The sequence below is a fragment of the Bactrocera oleae genome, chromosome 4, assembly GCF_042242935.1.
Source record: "Bactrocera oleae isolate idBacOlea1 chromosome 4, idBacOlea1, whole genome shotgun sequence".
NCBI lineage: Eukaryota > Metazoa > Arthropoda > Insecta > Diptera > Tephritidae > Bactrocera > Bactrocera oleae.
Genome location: NC_091538.1, coordinates 41,138,799 through 41,162,732, shown reverse-complemented (window position 1 = coordinate 41,162,732; position 23,934 = coordinate 41,138,799). Strand labels below are relative to the sequence as shown.

General features: G+C 35.2%; 1 protein-coding gene and 2 long non-coding RNA genes across 12 annotated transcripts in view; all 3 read right to left on the bottom strand.

The window, feature by feature from the left end:
• The window catches only part of Camta (Calmodulin-binding transcription activator), a 133,929-nt gene extending 118,842 nt beyond the window's left edge, over positions 1 to 15,087 (bottom strand). For 6 of the 9 annotated variants that reach the window (XR_011396174.1, XM_070108919.1, XM_070108923.1 and 3 more), the window contains exons 1-2: positions 14,738 to 15,087; positions 13,729 to 13,801 (exon numbers count right to left, since the gene is read on the bottom strand). Coding sequence is in view for 7 of the 9 variants with exons in the window: in XM_070108919.1 (XP_069965020.1) it covers positions 13,729 to 13,774 (46 nt within the window). In the remaining 2 variants the exon portion in view is untranslated. Of the gene's footprint in view, positions 1 to 12,036; positions 12,450 to 13,728; positions 13,802 to 14,737 lie in introns of those variants that run through there. The other 3 variants (XM_036362550.2, XM_014231801.3, XM_070108922.1) reach the window with 3 other exon arrangements.
• Positions 15,088 to 15,905: 818 nt separating this feature from the next.
• On the bottom strand, positions 15,906 to 18,827 carry LOC138856960 (uncharacterized). The gene is made up of 2 exons (XR_011395925.1): positions 17,256 to 18,827; positions 15,906 to 16,096 (listed from the first exon to the last, which is right to left on the bottom strand). It is a non-coding gene; the product is annotated as an uncharacterized lncRNA (long non-coding RNA).
• A 1,839-nt stretch (positions 18,828 to 20,666) lies between these two features.
• On the bottom strand, positions 20,667 to 23,445 carry LOC118680873 (uncharacterized). 2 transcript variants are annotated; one of them, XR_004976479.2, is made up of 4 exons: positions 23,217 to 23,445; positions 22,989 to 23,151; positions 22,829 to 22,926; positions 20,667 to 20,816 (listed from the first exon to the last, which is right to left on the bottom strand). It is a non-coding gene; the product is annotated as an uncharacterized lncRNA (long non-coding RNA). The 2 variants fall into 2 exon arrangements; XR_011395924.1 differs by lacking the exon at positions 23,217 to 23,445 and having other exon boundaries at positions 22,989 to 23,210.
• Between the last annotated feature and the right edge of the window lie 489 nt (positions 23,446 to 23,934).

The window sequence follows — 23,934 nt, the reverse complement described above, 5'->3', positions numbered from 1 at the left end:
TCCAAACGCTTCAAAACTCCAAGGTAGAATACCGCATTAACGTTTTGGCCGGGTGGAACAAATTCTTTGTGGACAATACCCTTGGAATTATAAAAACAAATCAGCATTGTCTTCACTTTTGACTTCTCCAGGCGCGATTTTTTGGGTTTCGACTCATTTCTCATTTATGTCCTCACGACCACTTTAAAAACGTTTAAACCACTCGTGAATACGGCTACGGGATAGACAATCATCGCCATAAACTTGTTTCATCATTTGATGAGTTTTGGTAAAAGTTTTACCAAGTTTAAAACAAAACTTAATGTTGGCTCTTTGTTCGATGCTCATTTTCTGACCGACACTACAAATGTAATGTCACATGTAGCGCGATATCTCAGCTGTTATACAAGTCAGCTGTTACATAAATTTTATACGACAACACTGAAGTATACACAATTGAGGGATAACAATTTCAGACAGATGGCGCCACTAGAAGCCGCGTTGTTTAAAAAGTCCTGGAACTTTTGAATTGTACCTTGTATTTTATAGGGTCTCCGACGTTTCTTTTGGGTGTTACAAACTTCATGGCAAACTTAATATACCCTGTTCAGGGTATAATAAAATATGGATCGGTTTTACACCACGTTTACTTTAATGAATATAACGCAGCCTCAGACACGCCGTTCAAGGCGCACCGAAGATGCTGTTGCTGCTGTGGAACAGAGTATGAGTCTATGCGCCATCGTGTGCAACAATTAGAACTGTGCCCATCCACTTTATGGAAGATTTTACGATTAGATTTAGATTTTTACCATCAAGATTCTGATCTTCCCAAGAAAATTTTGTTCAGCGATAAAGTTGTATTTTTTTAAGCCATTGTTGAGACGTCATTACATCCTCAAAAAGTTACTGTTTGTTGTGCTCTATGGGCAGACGGAATCATTGGTCCACATTTCTTCAAAATTGAAGCTGGTCATAATTTTAATGATTTTTCATGAGTTGGAAAATATTGATGTGGACGACCTTTGGTTCCAACAAGACAGCGCTACACGTCATAACATAAAGCCAAAGAAACAATACATATTTTAAAGGAAACTTTTGGTAAGTGCATTATCTCACGTCGTGGGCCCGTAGAATGGGCTCCAATATCGCTGGACTATATTTTGTGGGGTTATATGAAGTCGCTTGTCTACTCAGATAAGCCCCAGACGATTGACGCCTTGTAAGAGAATATTCGGCGCGTTATTCCTGGCACACGTCCCCAATTCCTGCAAAAAATGGTTAACTTGCCTGAACTAATTTTTAAAACATAATTGCAAACCCTTATCTTTATTATACAGCTAAATTCTTGACCCTTAAATTATATGAGTTTTATTTATTTTTGAATAAAACATTTCGAAAATACAGCCTATATGACGAATAAACTATCATAAATCTAAAGCAGTCTTTTTCACCGAAGAGCTGGGTCGTGGAATATACCGTTATGGTAGCCTTCGTTAGCAAGAGTGAGCTGACATTATGTGCTAGCCACTACTTATCCTCAATATCTCTATCATCTGCTATTTGTCGTTAAAGAACTTATTCTTCATTGCCATACCTTGACGATCCATTTGTAATCATATGGTATCACGATACCGCGTACTACTCGGCATCGCATGCACGAGTAACGACGCCATACGCGATTTGTAGCAATCGCTAAATATGTAATGAGTCATAATCGATAGTTTTGGAAAAAATTCATAAAGGATTTCAAATTTTGTTTTTTGAAAACAGAAAGGAAAGAACTACTCTGTAAGCAATATCTAGCGACCTGTGTCGCTGACACTGCTGGGTTTCGTCATTACTATTCGCATATTATATGTAGTAAATGCAAAGTGTCTTGCCATTTTATTACAAAACAAACAACTTTGAAGCGCTGGCTGCAACGCAAATAAAATATACTCGAACATGCCACAACTGAAATGACAGGCAAGTCAACGTTCAAGAGCAAGGCCGTAAGCTAAGCGTCAAGCGGTACTTGTTGGTGCTGTTACAACCGAAGAACGCACGCACTCTCGCTCACATAGCTCTGTATAGTCTTCATTGAACGTCATACACTTGTGCTTATTCGGTTCTCTACCCCATTTCAGCACATCCACCGCGTTCATGGAAAGTAGTGGCAGAGGGCGGTCTATAGACAAACCCTTGTCAGATGAGGGGCGGAAAGGAAAAAATTCACCCAGCAATGCTGCAAGCGAAATATCGATGAAAACACATGTGTAAGTAGGTCTGAACGACACACACAACACAGCGACGACGGCGAGGATAGATGGCCCATCTTTAAATCAAGTGGCCCGACGTATTTATTGCATTTTGCATGTGCCATGTCTTGGACGAACAACACAACGCCGCTGCAAAAGTGCAAGCGCTCCTCTGTGTGCTGGTGTATTTGTGGAAGTGTTCAGGCCGAAAAGTATCCGGTTGATGTTAGCGAACAACAAGGCAGCTCATTGTTTTTTTATTGCTATTACTACACACCCATGTGACCTGTGCATCTCGATGCAAAAGTCACACCGCCGCCTGGCGAAAGCAAGGGGCCAAAGCAAAAAGGCGAATTCGCTACCCACCGATGTTATAACGGCAAATAGCCTCTAAAGAGCAAAAACAGCAACAAACACTGCATTTGCTTAGCCCACTTAAAAAGTAACTACGTCGGCCACTGACCATTAGGTTGTCCCAAACTGAGAGTTTGAGTCTATACTAGCCTACATGGACATGGCGTGGCTATTCTGGATATATAGGACAAGCTTTGGCTTAGACAAAAACAAACAGCAAGTGCCGCTTTCCTCAGCTGTGCGTACATCAGCCACTGCCGTGTCATGACGAGCCCAGTTGCCTTACGGTAGAATAGTCGTAAAAGTGGCCCGAAGTGTCTGACAAATGTGCGGGCAATAATTAGCTGTTGGCTGTCACCGTTACGATAAACATTACAAAATATGTGTCTTTCATTAATGTCGACGAGATATTTCACTTTTTTAACAAGTGTTGGTGCAAGCGCACAGCTTGGAGGGCGGAACGGGGTTCTAAGCTGAGTGGCGAAACAAAGGGAAGTAATTTTATACTTTACATAGTACATACATAAGTATATATATAGACACGTTCATATGAATGGCGTGCACATATAGATATGGTCTCATATTTCATGGCAAGACAAATAATGTATGGCCTTCTTTATGAGCAACAAAACATCCTTCCGAAATGAAATACAAAAACGGTAAAAACATTAGATGGCGCACTTTTGTCTTAGCAAATAGCGAGCAGCTGAAGACCGGCTGCTGGTCAACCGATAGCTCCAGCTGTAGTTAACGATTGACAAAGGCTAAAATATTTTTTTATTATTATAACAGGCTCGCTGAAAAGTTCGTAGCATTTTACAGGAATCACAAATTATTTGGAAAATCTATTTTACTATCCAACTTAGTTGTGGCCTTTTTGTACGACACCCAGTCTCAGCTATTACCTCCACGTTGTTGCAAATTTCTTTGAAGCGAGTATTTTCTGAAGGTCTGAGAACAAGATACACCCTCTGTGATAATTGGCCTTTGGACTTCAGAATGAAATGATGAGAACATGTTTCATCCACAGTCAGATATCGACGAATCCCGACCCGTCTTGAGAATCAACCATTGAGCATAACACTAACCCAAGAAGATAAGGCAAACTACAAGTAATGCTCAGAATCATCAAGTCGTTGCTATTTTTGGTTTACTGTGACCAGAGCTTTCACATACCCAAATATTAAAAAAATCATGAACGATATGCCCGTTAACACATTCCTTTGATATATGTAGAGTGTCAGCTACATATGTATGTATGTATCGCGATCAAATTCAAGTTTCAGTTTTTTTTAAATCGTTTTGCGGTTTTTTATGTTTTCGTACGTAATAATAACTTTTGGACGTCCAATACCTTTTTCGTATTCGGTTCTCTCATTACTGCAATCTTCCTTTCTACACGCTAAACAATTTATCCGACGAAATTTCAGCAACTGTTGGAAGATTTGGTCTCATCACAACTAATATGGATTAAATTCTTTTGGCATCCTCTTCTAGATCATATTGAAAGACTTTCTGAAAGAATACGAAACTTTCAGCCTATCTGTTTCAGTGTTCGTCAAAGCACGAAGCTTACAACTCTCTTATATATTATATGTATAAGAGGACGAATTTATTTTGATAAAATAACTAACACGCGTCAAAGAGACACCAGAAAAGAGAAAACATGCCATATTTAAAAGTTTTTGTTCGATAAGGGCGAAAACTCAAGGCCAGCGGCTGAAAATGTGAATAGTGTTTGTGGTCCTCATACTGTAGGGGTCATGCGAAATTTTGGTTTCGTCGATTCCGTTCCAGAAACTTTTATATCAACCTTCTACCGCTCTCTGGAAGAGCAATTGTCGAAAATAACGATAAAAAAAAATTTACAATCGTAGAGTCTGACCATTATGTAAGCACAGTTTCAATAAGGAACTAAACAGTGTCCAGAACAACACTTGGAACTTTTTAAATAAGATTGAATACCAAACAAACAAGGAAGGGCTAAATTCGGATGTAACCGAACATTTTATACTCTCGCAAAGACAAACGGTATACTCGTTTGAGATTTATATATTTTGCTTGATTTGCATTGTGAAAAGTGAAAGAATCAGATGGAATTTAACATGATGTTATATGGGAAATAGGAGTGGTTGTAATCCGATTTCGCAGATTTTCGCACTATAACATAGAAATTTGAGAAGAATGTTATGTACCGAATTTGCTTGTAAACGGGTAAGCAGATCCGAAGATATGAGTTTTCACCTAAAAGTGGGCGATGCCACGCCAACTAACTAATTTTGAACGCGGTTCCTATTAAGTCATCTCATAGCATTCCAGAGATAGAATTTAATGTTTCTGGCGCGTTTAGTGCTTGATTTTTCGCGGTTTTAGCAGATTTTAACAGTGCCGTTATATGGGGAGTGGGCGGAGTTGCCACACGACTTCACCCACTTTCCACTGTCAATAAAAGTGCTAAAAACATTTGTTCTCATTGAATTTCGTTATTATAGCTTTAGCGGTTTAGGAGATATGCACATTAAACCTATTAAATGGCGGGACCACGCCCACTTAAAAAAAAATTTAAACTGCAGATGCCCCTCAATCTTATTGTGGAGCTTAGTTATGGCAATTTATTGGTTTTTGATTAATGGCGTTTTGTGGGCGTGGCAGTGGTCTGATTTCGCCCATCTGCAATACCAACCGTCCTTATATCTAACTCGATTAGGTGAACAAAACTATTATACCAGAAGCTCCGAGAGCTTGGTTGGAATGTTTTTATACATCCACCGTATAGTTTGGACCTAGTATCAAGTGATTACTAGCTGTTGCTGTCTATGGCGAATGATTTTGCTGGTGAAAAATCCGCCTCAATGGAAGCTTATGAAAATCGACTGCCCCCATTTTTTGCCAATAGGAACGAGATTTTCTACGAGAAGGGGCTTATGAAATTACCTTAAAAATTACCCCAAAACGAGTATTATTCAACTATGCTAAAAAAGCCCCAATTTAATACAAAAAATAATTAATTTTTAATTTTACTAGATGTTTGCTGTTCCCCTGAGCATGAGATCATTTTATCATTCTGTATCTCTAATTTAAAAACGCACCGCATTATAACTCTACCATCGGTTTCATTAGTCTCACATTTTTAAACCAAAAAAAAAAAAAAAGACGCTTAAAAATCTATACCAGTAGACTTAATAAAGGCACTTGCCTGATATAATACGAATATTGTAAAGCCAATTCGTCAATGTTAAGTTAGAAGTTTAATTTTATCATTAATCTCCAAAATTAATATTTTTATTATTTTTTCTGAATCTGTAGTAGATCATGTAAGAAACTTTACATTTTTTAGCACAGAAATTATACATGAAACTAGAATTGTTTATTCAATTTGAAATGAGTATAAATCACGCTCGATCGTCAATACAATTTATGGATTTATTGTATTTTCAAGCGTTCATTAGCCTTTCACTCTCGCTCGCACTGCAGAAACGCTTAATATGTACATATGTATGTGTAATGAAATGTGTTGCATATCCGCTTCGATAAACATACAACTTTTTGCTGCACATAACTTAGCACAAAAATTTTATCGGATCTAATCAAATCGCCGGTTATTTGTTCGCGTGATGCTTGGCGCAATTCAGAAAGGCGCTGCTCAGTATGGAAATTTACTTGCTAATAAATAATAGAAATACTTGTGCATATACACACACACACATCCATATATATGTATTAGTATATTAGGTCGACCACAAAGCAGAACACAATTACAAACATAAATCATAATTGCATTGTTGTGCCTTGCGCCTTTTCAAATGGACTTCTGCACACTTCGTATCACGCACATACACACACACTCTGGCATAGACGGGTCCTCTGTGCTAGCAACAAAGGATATCTTTTGCTCCGAACTGGAACTCAATGAAATGCACTCAATAAAGTAAACTCAATAAAAGAAACGCCAGCGCGCTTTTCTACTTTATTAGCTGCCTCCCGCTTTCCCCTCTTAGCAATACGAGTACAAGTATACTGTTTCCTTTTTTAAAAGTGTTTTAGCTTGTCGCAGTTGATATATTGATGTAGCAAGGGTCTATTAATTATCATTGAGGGAGATCGATTCTTAAATATGCTCTTCTCTACTGTCGGATTATGATGCGTTTTGGGGTGAAGTGTTTGTCCACCGCTGTCCCTATGCAATGCTTTTTGAAGAAAACATCGAAAAGCTTTGGAGTTTTTAGGCTTAACAAATCATATATTTCATGTTTATAGCCACTTACCTTTGTGAAAACTTCGACTAATCAGACAACTTCTGGATTATATCAGAAATACTTCATAAATCTTAGTATGTACGTTGTTTTAAATCATACTTGTAGACTAAAAAGTATAGTCAATCTGTTCGCGAGTTCTTTCATGGAAGCTTTTATTTAAGGAGCAAATGCTACATTCATGAAGATCAGTCGGGTTGTAAAGCATATGTATTATATGCCGAATAGAATATGAGAATCACTATTGCGATAAAATCACTGCCTAAGGAAACTGGTAAACGAATTTGTTAATGACCATTCTACCTCTTCAAGAAATAACAAATCTCTGAGCTCCTAACGAATTATTCTTATGAAAAATAATCAGCCATTCGGAGGTGGCTAAAATATTTTAGAACCCTATATCGGTCGGATTTATTTATCCAACTATAGGTTTATAATTATGGAGTCTTCTGTCGGGAGCTCTCCATCAACTCAAGTTTCCGGTTACTAGGCTACTGTAACGTCTTTCAAGCGAACGTGCCTGCCATTAAGGTACCAGTAGATGTACTGCTCCGAAGTGCGGCTTCTTTCAAAAAGGTGTACATTCACCCCGATAGGCGAGTGGCTATTCTGGCTTTGAGCTGGCTGACTGTACACTCTTCAAGCTTATTCTATATTACACTTGTATGGGTGCCCGCTCCCAACGGAATCGCTGGAAACTGCAAAGCTGATGAGCCTGCTAAGGAAGACACCCTTACCCAAATTTTATCCGATAAAGAGCGAGTCGGTTTTCCGATGTCCGCTTGCGTTCTAATGCTGGACCTATGGACCTAAAATGAGATCGGCAATCGCTAGTTAACAACTAGAACTTGTGCAACTGCAAGATCCTTCTGCCCAGAGTGATCGAAGTCAATTTCGCTGCAATTGTAAGTGTTCTGATTGCACACTATCCAATAGGTGCGCACGCGGTGCAGCTAAATATTTTGTAGGACGCTCTTTGTCAAAGCTTTATGGAAGAAGGCGAGATGGAATCATCTTGTCACATTCTATTCTAATGCCTGGCTTTTAGCAGACTTAGATTGAAATATTGCGGTAGACAAACATTTTGCGAACCTACCGAAGTGACTGGTAATGATATTAACTGCCTCAATAAACTTGTGGTATGTTCAAAACGCTTCGTCGATCTATGAAGATCTGGGGATCCACTTTTAGGAGCTTTTGGAATAGAACGAATATCTGTCCAAGTGAAAACCATCGATTTTGGATCAACCCTACGACTAACCTAACTGCATAATTCCATTCTTTGTGATTCTTAATTCCCTGTACGGTTCAATTTGTGCCCACTATATTAACTTGATATAAATCACACCAGAAAAGCTCAAGGACTTGACTCACACGATTTATGGCATAACATGACAACTAAGTATTCTATGTGCAAATGGCAAAGAGGAAATTTCATTGCATTTTAAAATGGACTTTCATAGCACCTTTAATCTAAACAGTAGACAGCACAAAATGTTAAGTTTCTACAAATTCGTGCGAAAATGCATGGTTCAGGTCTGCAGCAACGACAATAAAAATCATTTTCCAGTAAAATTCATTTTGTGTAAATAGGTAAACAAATTATAGAAATTAATTCCACACATTGCATCAAGAGCTTTATGTTTCCACCATCTTAATGGATTCACGCTTATTTTGAATTCTGTAATAGCCTTTTCATGTGGGTGTTGCCACCAGGCAACTGCGAAATATGAAATCCATTGTACAAACATACGAGGTCGCTTGGTAAATCTGTAAGATTAAGAGAAGTTTAGAAGAAATAAAAAAAATGTATATCCTTTAAATTATACGCGTTTTATTTCTTCTTCTTGTTATGGTCTTGAATTTAGCTTAGTGTTTTAGAAATTATTTTGATCAAGTAGCCGACGCAATAGCGCTAATAAATTCCGGCCGAGATTCACTATTTTCGACCAGTTTTTGCAGCCATAAGGCGCCGAATATTTTACTCCAAGGCGTCAATCGCCCCGAGCTTATCTGCGTAGATAAGCAAATTCACATAACCCCACAAAAAATAGTCCAATGTTGTTAAATCGCACGATCTTAAAGGCCACGCCACTTTAATCTTAGCTCTATAACGTTCCCCATTGACTGCAACATGTGGAGCAATGAGCCTATAGAACACACCAAACAGTGACTTTTTGAGGATGTAACAGCGTCTCTCTAATAAATTGTGGTTTATCATCACTTCAAATGCGACAAGTTTGTTTATTAACGGACCATTTCAACCAAAAGTGAGCTTCATCGCTGAACAAAACTTTTTTGTGAAAATCGGGATCGGTGGCCATCACGTTTTGGGCCCATTAACCGAACGTGAGACGCGCTTGTTAGTCGTTCGGCTTAAATTCTTGCACGAGTTAGATTTGGTAAACCCGCAAACCAAGATTATTCCGTAAAATCTTCCATAAAGTGGATGAGCACAGCTCCAATTGATGCGCGTGATGGCGGATAGACTCATTCGGGTTTTCTTCGATACTCTGGTCTACAGCAGCAATAGTTTTCGGTGCGCACTGTACGGCGTAGGCACTGTCCCGTTATAAATCAAATTGTAGCTATGTTATCATTCTAAACAAGAAATGCCCATTAGCAGGAGTAGTCCTATCAGAAAGATTTCCACTACCGAGTGGAACACCGACAGAAGAACCTTTAGAAGATCTACCCTTTGGAAGTGGTCAATAAAATAAAACTCATTCAAAAAGGTTGAGCTCTTCTCGTGTATGAAAAAAGTTTATTTTTCTAGCCGTCCTCGTGGATGCACTTATTAATACTATGTACACATATGCACATTCGGATATATGTTTACATACAGATTGAGGGTATTTTCCTTTGTGCCGGTGGAGAATTGTGGATTGTTTGCCCTTGATCTCAGCCCACACGCTACCTGTTGCCGCCATTGACTGGCATTTTATGGAGAAATGTGCAACGAGCAACACAGACGCTTTTGCGGCAACAACACAATTGATGTCTTTATAGCCACGCTGCGATACGATGGCGCTGATGTGTGATGGTTATGCATCATCATGAATGGCGGAGATTACAGCAACATTTTTTTTTTATTTTTTTTTTACAAAGATCTTGTTTTCGTATTTTTATTATGTTTGTGCTAATATTTGGCAATGAAGAATTACGTTTATGTGCGAAAATTTTAGTTTCAGCTATTATATTTGTTTTTTTGTGAATTTCATTAATGATCGAATTTTCATATTTGGCTGAGCTGCAAGGCTTAACGGATTAGCCAATACATAAGCTTTAATTGCAATATATTTATGGGTTAAAACTTTTGTTGTGTTTTAATTTATAAATATTATTTTATATAATATTTTAGTAAACAAATATTCTCACGCCACATTTCCTAAAGTTCTGTTCACCATATTAGCGTAAAGTCGATGTTTTCGTCTTGAGGACAAGGATTATTACTATATGTATGCCTATTGACCGCTTAATAAGTACAGTATATACTTAAATATTCATACCCTGAACAGGGTATATTACGTTTTCCAAAAATTTGTAACACCCAGAAGGAAACATCGGAGACCCTATAAAATATATATGTAAATAAATGATCAGGGTAAGGAGCTGAGTCAGTTTAGGCCGTCCGTCCGCCTGTCTATTTAAACAACCAATTTTCGAACTTTCGATAATAAATAAAGAGAATTAAAATTGTCAACTTTCAATGAATATCACAAAATCCACACATTACACGAGAACACTAGAAAAATATTTAATTTCTCGGTAATTTAAAAAATCTACAAGGATAATGTGTAAAACACTTTCCGAAACTTACATGTAGTTTGCTTTACACCAGCAGGGAACCCAATTCTGATTTTCAATATTTCAAAACTAATATTCAAATCAACTGTTTACTAATGTGACAAATACTAAATAAAATCTACTAAAGTTTGCAATGAGTTCCGTTATTTAAGCTTTTATTTTATTGGAAGAAAAAGGCAACGAAAAAATTAAAATTAAGATATTAAAAGATCGCAGTAATCCACTTGATGTACCGGAGCGATCGCATGTGAAATTTGGCTTGAATTTACTTGTATGTTTGTATACCCCCTCTTTTATATCACATTATCGACTGAATAAATACGCATTTATGTGTTAAATTACGTGTATTACGTTTGGTAAATCCTCCTAAAATATCCGGATTTTTTCCATAAACTCAATAATTATGACATTTTGTGTTTTTTTTATGTTTTCCCCAATAGAAATAAAGATAAATTAAATCGTAACAATAATATAAATTAATTTCTTAACTTACACTTCAAATTTGTCAGCGACTATACTCTTGCTTTGTGTTAACAAAACCGTTAAAATTGGTTTCCGTGACACCCAAAACCGATACAATTTCTGTTTCGGACGTCAAACCAATAATATTTGAATTTATGACATTTACATTTTTTTATCGGTTGCAATTCTGATTCTGAGAACCATCAGATTCGACAACACACCTGATTATTATTTCATTTTACAAAATACTATGAAAAGAAACCAGAGGCTGCCATCGACATCGTCAATGTGTTTGTAAAGGGTTGGTTGATAAGAGAAGAGGTGTTGATTAGAAAGTTTCAGCGGACATCTAGTGCGACGCAAGAACCTCTAAATGCATGTAATATCTTTGAAATGTCGGGATAGAATCTATTTAAACAAGAATTTAACCTCTTAAAACATTCACGGGATACCGAAGTTAACCTATTTTCTTGTTTAACTGTTAAGTCACAGTCACAATGTAATGTTCATTTTCACCCAACGGTTTTTTTTTTTTTTTTGAATAAAAAGTATTATTATTATAGTAGTTCAGAAATGTAGCTAACTTTGTCTATTTTTATTATAAATGATAATTTTGTTTTCTTAACACATATTTACTTTTTATTGGACATCATCATCGCAATTCGACGAGTAAATAATCAACGCTTAATTATTGTATTTCCAATTTCAATAAATCAATTGACAGCATAAGTCAAACTTTTATTGAATACACAAGCATAAAACATTTCTGGAATTTTTAAATTTGTGTGTGTTGAAATGTTTCATTGTTTATAAAAAGCCATTGCTGACAGTACCTAGGAGTCACACAGGAATTGGCAAAGTTTGTTCTGGCAAATATTCCTTTTATGTTTTTTAAATATATGGTTTGTATATGCAGTTATAAGAAATTTGATAATACTCACAGTATGCCTTTAGATTTCGAAAAATTTAAAACCGGACACAATGCAAATGTTATCATTTTAAAACGTTTTTATTTTCAACAGCCCACTTTACTTCCAAATTGCAATGCACAGACCAAAGTTTTAAGTTTAAGCAACATATATGTATGTATGTACATATGTATCTGGCCAATTTTATAAACCAATTTATGAATGACTGTCAAGTGCTTTCCTTGGAAGTATTGCCTCTTAAAGAGCTGAATTTAGATAACTAAGGATCGACTCAAGCCATCCAAATCCCAAATTTATCAATTAATAAATTGGTTTACGTCTCATTGTCCAACCGAATAAATGCACTATTGAAACTAGCGTTTGACAAAAATCACTGATTTCCTTTTCGGTCTATATCAGTGAGCGCGTTAGTTTCCGTGTCGATACTGGCGTACTCACCTTCACAAGCACTTGTTCAGAATGCGATTCAATTGATTCATATCAGCAAAAGCGCCAACCCAATTTCTTGGGCGTTTATGTACATATGTATGTAAATACATATGTTTGTCTGTATTTTAACGTATAATTAGGTTTGTGAGCATGTATGTTGCTCCACAAACGCCATAAAATAATCATTTGCTAACAACAACATCTTAACACCTTCTCCCACTTCTTGTTTTTAATTTTATTTTTCAATTATTTCGCTTTGATAGTGTACAGACGAGTTGATTATTCTCTTCTAAACAATATTTACAATGAGCTTATATATATGTACATACATGCGTACATATACAAGTTTATAGGTTTGCATATTTTGGCCCGTTTTTATGTAAACATATTTGTATACATTTTTCTGGGTTGGATTCTTGCTGTCTTCCATGCCTTTTGAGCAAAAATTGGCATTAAAATATTAGATTAGCATGTGGTGTGGCAGCGATTGCATGGTTTACAGTGTATTGTTTTGTCTTTTTGGCATTACTATTGGAGAAACAAAGTACAAACTATTTCAGCTGGAGATCAGGGTTGCGATTTATTTAATTTAAAATTTAAAATTAAAAAATCTATATTATATTTATATTATGTGGATTAAAATAAATTTTTAATTTTTATTATTTTAATAAATTAATTTTTAATTTTTTTTTTTGTTTTTTTATTTTTAATCACAAAAACTAGATTGTTAAAAAAAATGAGTCCAAGCTTATAATTAAAAATAAAAATTAGCATAAATCAATTAAAAATAAAATTCGGGTCTGTAGAAAGAACGGAAGTTTCAAAAAGTTTCATAACGCTTCACCCATCATCTAAAGAACCACCGTAATACTTTTCTGGACACATTTTATTGTTGTTGCAAGACAATGAACCCACAGCTACTCGTCCTTACATTTATATTGTGCTTGATGACATATCACTTTTAATAAATACGATTATATACCGGTTGCTTGAAGTCAATGGTCGAGAGAACGGGTGACTTAGTATCTTTTCGACTTGAGAGTTACGATCACAACAAGGGAGATTCGAACAAATTTTATGAAAGAATGCATTCTTGTCTTTTTATGTTGTAAAACACTGTTTGCTACTTGTATATTCACTTTTCGGTAATACTTTATCAAGTTTTTGAGTGTTTTGATACCACACATAATTCAGAATGCAAATATTGGTTTGGTAGTATATAGAGTTTGGGTTGGATACTTTGTCTGGTCACATTATATAAAAATTAACACTTACTTATTTTAAAACTCAGGCAATAGGTTGTCGCCGATGAGCACATCATATGCTACAAGCGATGAACATGGCGATTCTGAAATTGTACCAAGAAGAAAGTGAATGCTAATTAAAATAGTAAAAATTGTATGTTGCAAGTTAGAAGTGAGAACAAAGAGTAAGGAGTATTGTATGTATGGGCAAGCGTTTGATAATTAATCTAACATTCATTCAAATAGGTAAATCTAAATCAAAAAATTCAATTTCTGCTTATCAATCTTCATAGGCATGGGAAACAAGGCATGCTTTGAACTGATCCCATTGCAGTGCACAGCTGACTTGCTGTGCAGCGTCTCATTATGCTGTCTCGCACACAGTCAGCAATGTAGAGACGCACAAGGTGGTGAAGTGTGGTGGTGGGCAAAAAATAAGAACACATTTTAAATTTAGTACATGATGAGGCTATTTAACCGCACAAATACTGCTACGTAAAAAAGCAGCTGCTCGCCTCAGTAGAAGACGCACAGTCGAACACATAGTCGTACAAATAATTAAGAGCCAAACTTTTAGATATATAAACGATCATTTGCCCCTTCTAGCGCTGATGCGCTCCTTCACTTAGTAAATATTTACGAAAATGAACCAGCACAACCATGAAGAACGCTGGTGGCCCACTGACAGCACAAAAATAACAGCAACTATGGCGCCACTCTTCTCTGCTTAACTTGAGCCAATTTCACTATTAACTTCGATTAGAGTATTAGCCAATAGGTGCTTTATGATGCACATACCCAACATGAATACATTAACACGTTTTCCACTAACCACTACAAGTAGTAATTTCGCAGAAAATATGCACATGTTTTATTATTTGTGGTATTTATATGACAAGTAGTGGCTGGTCGATCTTTACATAGGCTAATTAGGCCCCTTTAACTACAGCTGCTCAGTACCCCTCTCATCTACAACATATTGCCATCACGACCACAAACCCATTGCAGTAAATCGGTATAGGCCAGCAATTATTTCGTACCTATTAATACAGCCTGTCATTTCAGGTGCTATGTGTTGTAGTTTCACCGCAGTTAGATGAAATTATCGGCAATATGCAGAAAAATAACTATACAATTAGAACAATTCGCTTCAATGCAGTTCAACAACAAAAAATGTAAACAATTTTTCTCTTCCTCACTTAATAACAACACCGCAACGGAATCCAGAATTTAACGCAATACACACAACGTACGACTTCCGCGCGGATTTTGGCCACAACCGACCATTAATTCAATAAGAAATTTGCTGTTTGAAAATGAAAAATTAAAATTTTCGTATTAGAAAATTACTGAAATCGAATTAACAACTTTGAAAAGCGATTATTGATTTCATTTGATAGTTGACAGCTGAGCACTGTTGACATTTGGAAAAAGAACTTCAGCGCCAGTGTTGGAAAATGTTGTTAGAAAAATTAAAAGATTTTACTCGTTTTAAGCTAAAACTAATTAACTAATGTTTGGAACCAGCTTCAAAAATTATATGTTATGTTAAAGTTTTACATTTGGCAATATAATAACGTTACATGTCGACCGTTTTTACAATATTAAAAAATATTTTTTTTAACATTTATTTACATTGATTATTTGCCTCAATATTATATTATATATATTTTCGCACATCTTACCAACCAAGTTTTGGGAATTAGTGAAAAAGATAATAAACCAAATACTATAAATTTATCTGTATTAACCTAAAGTTTAAATAAATCGTGACTATAGATATAAAAACTTGTTTCAGAGCAGCTTTGGTACTAATGACTATAATTCGATTTAATTTAATTTCGATTTTTTCTGAAGAAAATAAAATCTAGCTAAACTAAGTCAATAATTTTTTTGTACAATCAAGTGAGGAAAAACAAAATAAAACCATAGCATTTTCCACATTTTCATTTTTCGGGTTAAACAAAAACAAATATACAGCATAGCGTAAAAGAAATTATCAAATATGTATTCCATCATTGACGACTATCTCTTGGCACGTACGTTCTTTTGATTATTTCATATCACAGCGACATCATGCCCATCCGGTTTGTGTATTCGCTTTTCGTGCTACCCGCTAATCTTATACTTTCTGTAAATTGAAGACTATTCTTAAATTATGGGATTGCATGTAGTCAGAAACATGAAAAAATTACAATTTTAAATCAGTTTATTTTTGCCTGTAAATTGTTTTATTATATAAAATAAAAAACAAGGCATCATTTATTTAGATTTTGATTTGACTTGACTTGACAGTATTTTGAAAAAAATTAATATTCATAAAAGTAAAGGCTGTTTGTGTTGATCCAGTTCCAACCGAAGCTCCTTGCGGTGACCATCCCTAATCCTTGGAGATTCATCTAAAATCAATCGGAAAAAAGTAGTTTTTTTAGTAGATAATCTAGTGCCTTATCGAAGTTTTATTTTTTAACTAACTAAATGGTGGCCTCAAGAAAATTTGTAAGAGATTATAGAGAAAAAGCCATCTAAAAATTCGAAATTAAAAATATCATAATTTTTCATGTTTTCAAAAGGCTGCATACATTTCATTGAAAGCTACTGAGCGGTTTTCGAGCTACAGTGGTCACTAGTCCAAAAAAAAATATCTGAAGCAGCCAATTTACGAATTGGATCATTAAGTAGCAACAGTAATAGCTGAGTGCGTGACAACCTTCCGGGCGCTCGATTTTTCGTGCCTCACGATAAAAATCTCTCGAATATTTTCATCATTTCTTGGAACGACAATTGAAAATCAGGGTTCCGAATTTTATGACTAAAACAAAAATTGGATCAAACATTTTATTTTTATCCTAGTCGTTTAGGATTAAAAATTTTAAATGATAAAACACGAAGTAATAAAAGGCAAATAAATGTAAATTCTGAAATATTTTTTATTATAAGCTTGAGTTTAAGTTTTTGTTCTTAAGTATTTGGGATTAAAACTTTATTTTTAATTTTTTGGGAATAAAATTGGTTTTGTTTTTCAATCTGGTATTTGAAATTAAATGTTTTATTTAATTAAGAATTTCGTGATTAAGAAATAAAAAAAAAAATACAAATGTTAGTTCAATTATTTTTAATGCGGTTTTAGTTTTTATTATATAAAGAGTTGTTCCCGACAGACTTCCGATACAGGAAATGTATCGAAATCTTTAGACTATTTTCAACCGAATAATTTATATGGAGTTGGTTTCACACATATGTAAATCATAGTCATTTATTTCTATCCGGTTTTATGTACATCTTTAGTTTTAACTCCATACACAGATGTACAAGTATAACAAACTGATTTGCTTAAAACGGTTTCGATATCTATTCTCAGATCAAAATATTTTCCTCAGTTTCATAGCTTTCGGTCGATCCTCCTCCCGCTCTCAGGAGGACATACAAATCAGTTATGATCCTTCCCCTCGCATTTTCCCAATTTTCAATTCTACTATACGGGAAAATATTAGAATTACTAATATTAATAGTAGAATTGCTAACACGCCTTCATACATATATCTTGTACACACTTACTACTAATAGAGTTTTGGAAATGAAATTCATAAATTAACTGCGCACTACACATATTGTTGGTTTATTTGATATTGCAATGAAATATGTAAAACTACGCAATTGCATTGTCCTCAAAGAAATCTAAATTTAGACTGTTATTGTTATCGCGGAACATAAGAATTCCCTAAACGCTCATTTGCTCTCGCCGATCGCAAATTATCAGCGAAATGTCGGTGACAGTCACGGCTGGCGGAAAAGCCTTAACTGCCATTATTGTGGGTGGATGCAGTGTCTGACTGATTATACACTAGCACATTGCCGCCGGCCGAATATCGCAAACGCAAATGAAAGCGGGCTTTGGACAAGCGATGCGGGGCGGAAGTCGGCGGCGGAGACGGCATGCCGCAGAACGCCACGGCGCGTTGATAACGAAATTGGAATAGCCTTAAAAGTTGACGCCTTACATGTAAGAACCAGATAAAAGAGGAAAATACTAAGTATAAGTACAACAACGATGAGGATAGCAACACGAATAGTACAACAACAAAGGGATAAAAAATCTAAACGATAAATCTCACAAATCTCACCACTAAATTGAAACTAAACTCTGTGAATGAGAACACAACTTTTTGTCGAGTTGAGAAACGTTTACGGTAATTCATTATTGTTGATATGTATTAAATACTGGATATCAGAGGAGAACAGCTGAACTTTGTACATATGTAATTACTTTACATTACGTTAGCGGAATTAAAAATATAATATGTATAAGCAAATAAAAATGTGGAAACTTGATGTGGGGAACAATTTCTGTCTTCAGAAACTGTTCCCAAAGGGGTTTCGCTAACGATGAGCAAACAGAATTTTTCCGATATGTCTAATTTAAGCAATACAGGATTTCTGTTTCGTTGACAGTTCTTTAGATTCACGACAAGACAGACCTGGATCGTTATGATATGGTGAAGATATTAGCGAAACGAATTCCATTCGAGTTGGCTGGAAACGGATTGGACTTGGGTGCATTAATATAAATTTCATAAGTATAAAATTGAAGTGGGATTATCCTTTATAACTAAGATTTTATTCATCTTCTTCGGACAAGAGTGGAAAGTAATCGTACTCGTTTAGGCAACTGCATCGTAGATTACAGCCTGCGAAGGTTGGCCTTCGTAGTATCTGACGTCTCTTTTGTTTTGCATTAATAAATCCATATCTAAAGCACAATCAGTAAAACTCGTCACTACTTGATTAATCCCAACAAGAGAAGGTAATTTGTTTTAAAAAACTTCATTTTTTAAAATCCATCTTGGTATAGTTAGAAAACCATAGTGGCCAGAAAATAAAATTTCGAAATTGTCTTTTCAACAACCGGACCCCAACACAATTGGCAGAAAGTGAAATCTATCAATTTTAATGACAGCTGGATAGATATACAAAATGTTAGGATCACTATGTACTGGCAGTTGCAATTTTTCTCTTGAAATTAAGCAATTTTTATACTCTTGCAAGCTATAAAGTGTAGTTTTGTTTTGTTAACCTAACGGTTGTTTGTGTCACAGAAAACTAATTAAGATAGATATAGGGTTATATATACTATATACCATAAATACTCAGGACGACGAAACGAGTTGAAATGCGAATGTCTGTCTGTCCGTCCGTCCGTCTGTCTGTGCAAGCTGTAACTTGAGTAAAACTTAACATATATTGATGAAACTTGGTACACATGTTCCCTGGCAAAAAAGTAAGATCGTAGATAAGCGTAATCGCGGATCACTGCCACTCCCACAAAACGCCATTAATCGAAAACGTATAAAGTGCTATAATGTATGTACATATATATCTGCCAAACCAATAAAGCTATATAACCAAATACCGGTTTTGTTAAAAACTACTAGTTAAAAGTGTGATAAATCAATAACTAAATGATCTGAGTGTCAAAAGTAGGTTGAGTCGTGTCAATATTTCCCTTAGCCCCCAAATACCTAATATATAAATTTTTGAACTTCCGGGTGACTTTATACCGCATATATCAACCAATATGTGAGTTATCCTAACAAAAATGAGAGATCCTATTTTCTTAATAACAGTGTATATTTGTGCTTAAAATATCCCCCATATAACTAATCACAGTATTTTCAAACATCCGGTTGATTTTACTCCATATATGTGGGGTACTTCAATGAAACTCAGGGAGCATTTTATTCTCTTAATAGTATATTGCCAATACTACCCTTATCTCTCAAATATATACCTAACATAACAATTTCAAACTTCCGGTCGGCCTTATGCCATATACAATATCAGTCGATATGTAAGATATCTTAGCAAAATTAACTAATTAATATTGGATATATTATAGTTTAATGCCGAAAATGTGTGAATTTAGTTTACGAATTACCCCAACTCCCAAATACTACATATAATAATTTTCGATATTTTATCAAATCTTGTGCCGAACATGTCGTTCTATGTGTGAGTTATATGTATATTTATAAAATTACTTGAAAATGTACCTCAGTAATGTCAAAATTAACTCAATTAACCCATCTCTTTCTCTGTCCCCAATATAGTCTGTATAATAATTTCTGACGTTCCACCTGACAAAATGTATGATACTTTAATAAAATTAAATGAACAAGTTTTCTTAAAAATTGTGTGGGAATATGTATGAAATTGGTCTAGATATTGGTCCAAACCTTATGTCCCTAAAATAATGAATTTCGATCCTCTGGTTGACGTTTTCACCTCAACTCGTTATACTAATTTTAGCTCTTCAATTGAGTTTATATCCCATATATCTCAAATGAAGATGATACAATTTTAGCTAACGCGAAGTATGGTTTTAAAACCAAGTGAGCCTATAACCAATAACATATATTAAGAATATACGAAATTTGTTTGTAATCTATTTACAATTTCATCGAATAATGAATGTGAAATTATTTCGCAACATATTTTAATATAAAGTTTTCCTAACACCTGAAGGTACTTTCCCGGCAAGGATTAAACGTACAATTTGCAAGAGTATAAAAAGTTAAAAAAAATGTTTCTTCCGTAAACTCAATTTTCAAACCATTTCGTTTCATTCTCCAGTTTCATAAGCTGCCTATAAGTGGAAGGCAGAAATCTGGGCTGATAATCGAGTAAAATTGCATCAGTCATGTCGCTTTGAGAATGATCAACAATTGCTAGAGTCAAAAAGAAAAAATATAATTTGAAAGATTCGTATCGAGTTGTGAGTCGGAAACGAGTAAGTTCATTAAGCCCCAAAATGGCATTGTGGTAAACTTAATATGCTCTGTTCAGGGTATATTTATAACACAGTTTCCAAATCAAGTAAAGAAGACAATTGGATTACAGAAAAATGTCTGCCCATACCCGATCTGCAATAATTTTGAAATACTTAGAAGACATCTGTAGCGAAAGTGAAAGCACATTGGCAAGCCCTCCCGCCCAAAACTCCAAACAAAATGTTAAGCCACCAATCTCTTATCAGTTGTTTTCAATGGAAATCAATGGAAGAAAACTCGTCATCAGTAGAAAACAGTTGAGAGAGTTTGTGCGCCGACAAAAATGTAGCACCTAGAAAATATGAATGAAAATGTTTAAATTTTTTAAAACAAATACATATTTCTCTTTCTTTGCCGTCGAATTATTTTTTTACGTGTGGTACTTTAGTTTCCATATTATATTCTCATTTCAGGAACTTCAACTTTATTAGGATAATGTTATTGCAACAACCTTGTTCAACGGAATACCCCGTATATTTAGCAGTTACTTTTATCGAGGGCGCACTATAATAAGGAGGGTTTTTTTTAAACATGTTGTTTTCAAGAAGTAATAAACGCTTATAATTTAATGTTAAGATAAGGGTTTGCAATAATATTTTAAAAATTATTTCGGGCAAAAGATCGCCGCGGCTGACTCGAATAATTTCCAGCCGAGATGACCAATTTTCGACCATTTTTTGCAGCTATTGGGGACGTATGTCAGGAATAACGCGCCGAATATTCTCTTCTAAGGCGTCAATCGTCTTAGGCATATCTTATAGCGTTCCCCATTGACTGTAATATTATGGACAGTTTCATTTCAGAAGAAATATGGACCAATGACTTTCTGAGGATGTACCAATGGCTTGTGGCTCCAAGTTTATAACCGTACCTATTCAACCAAAACTAAGCTTTATCGCTGAAAAAAACTTTTTTGTGCAAATCAGGACGGTGGCCATCTAGTTTTGGGCCCATTCACCTAAAGTGCGACGCGCTTGAAGGTTCTTCGACTTCAATTCTTCAACAAGTTGGATATGTTAAGCCCGCAAACATGGTGCGAAACCATTTTTTTGGTAATAAATCTGCACGTTGTTGTTCCAGAGTGAGTGTGTTCATTATGAAATGGCAAACCAAAATAAGAGTAAATCAAGTAACAGCTGTCTAAAGTACTAACTCCGAAAAAAGTATTGCCTCGCTCGTCTAAAAAACACACCCGTTACTATTCTTGACTCTTTAGATATATAGATATAGAAATCCTTGAATAAAATGTTTGCCAAACTTGCCAATTTAAATTTTTTTTCGACAAACATTTGTGTATGGTTAGAGTTTTTATAAAATGCAAACTTGGTTATCATAGGCACGTTAAATATTTTTTGTGGCGGATTTTGTTGCTTTGAGCCCGAAACAGTCTGTTCGAAAAAATAAGAACAAAATATAAATGGTTATACGAAGATTTATTTACTGCGGAGAAATGTACCCGACTGTCTTTATATTTTGTATTAAGTTGTTCCTTAACGATTTTTAATTACTTTTAATTATCACGCCGGCCAATCCATTATATAATATTAATATTTTAGCTACGAAACTTCTCCTTAGCTCCTTTTAAGATATGCCTTGGGTCATACTCTTGTTGTAATACCCATTGAAATGGCATATCATCTTTGACATAAGTTAGAACCGGGTCTTCCAGATTATTATTAACATGGTTTTCCTAGTTCTTGTGATCCTTGCTAGAGGCTCAACACCACTTCAAGAAAAGCATCCCTTAAAACTTCAGCTGAAGCATCCATGTTTTATAGCCTTCGTTGTATATTTTGCAATGACTTGTTGATTAGGAGATCATCTGACATATTGTTTTTCTTACCACAGTCGAACTGAACAAATTTGGTCTCATCGGTGCATAGAATCTTGTGCCAAACTGGCAGAGGTTCGCCAACAAACTTTCGAGCAAATTTAAATAGCCGTTTTATGTGCCCACTTTTCAGTAAATGTACTTTTCTTGGAATACGTGCTTTTAGTTTAGTAGAGATCAACCTATTTCTTTTATATGAAGTTGATGCTGGAATTTCCAATTTATTTTTACCTGCATGGCAGTCATAAATGGGACACTTTTCACGATTTTTGTGATCTGCTCATCCTGCGTATGAGAAGTTTGCTTGTGACTACCCCTCCATCAATAACAATAAATTAAACTCCCCACTTGCACAAATTAGTACTATATAAGAATATTAGATTGTAATGAACACTTATGTAGCCGAGATTCGAAAATTTAATTTAAATTTAACCTTTAGTTGTTCTTATTATTTCGAATACGTCTGTACATACTTAGAGTTCGCATGTCCGCGAAATAATCAAACACTTCTCAATGGCCCAGTGACGCTGCGACGTCAAGATGCTGAATTGGACGACACGGTCGTGTTAAACTGTATAATTTTTATTGTTGTAAAGTGTACATTATTTTATACAAGCACTCAAATAAACTTACATACACTCATTATTACTACAATAGTATTTATGTGCGAATGTGAACATATGGATATGGTTTTGCGAACACATTCAGGCAAACTTGTAGAAACCTCTTCGTTGTTGTTGTTGTACCAGTCGGTGCCAGTGTCAGCACGACAATGAGTTCCAATGAGCCCAACTAACTTTAAATACATATATTTTCAAGCGATTTACTCGTACCCACTGTTCGATCTCCTCTCGTTCTCACCTCTTCTCTCCCACACACACAGACTCGCATACATTCTCAGTGTACAGCGCCAGCCACACAAATGCATTCGTATTATTCGCTAAGTTTGCTGTCGTTATTGTTGTTGTTGTTGTTGGCAGTGTGACAACCATTGCATGCTATTTATTTTTCCGCGATGTGTTGTTGTTACATTACCGTTTAGCTTGTTACTATGATTGTTGTTCACTTTCAGGTTGAAAACAGAGAGAGAGAGGAGCATAAGGAGGATGCATTACATATATCTATGTATATTACTTTAACACTTGCATGAAAGTATGTATGGCTTTATGTACGTAAATATATAGTATGTTTGTGTAAACACTCTTAAAAACGAGGTAACTGAATTAAAATGAAAAACTGGAAATTATTTTCGGTTTCTTTGGGCTAATAAAAATGTACTTAATAGACTTACATACACACATACATACATATGTACATATATTATAGATACTTGTAAGTGAGATTAAGTTAGATAACTTCTATTGTTGTGGTTGATGATTTCATATTGATGCTTTGTTTATTGTCATAAATGCCTCATTGTTTTGATTTGCGCTCAGATAAAATAAAATGTACATATTGGGTATATAGCTACTTAGTCATGCCATAAGTGCTGTAACAAGCTCAGGCTGTTATCAAAGTGAAACTACAATATAATATTTTTTTTAATAGAGTTAATTTTATTTAATAATGCATATGTATA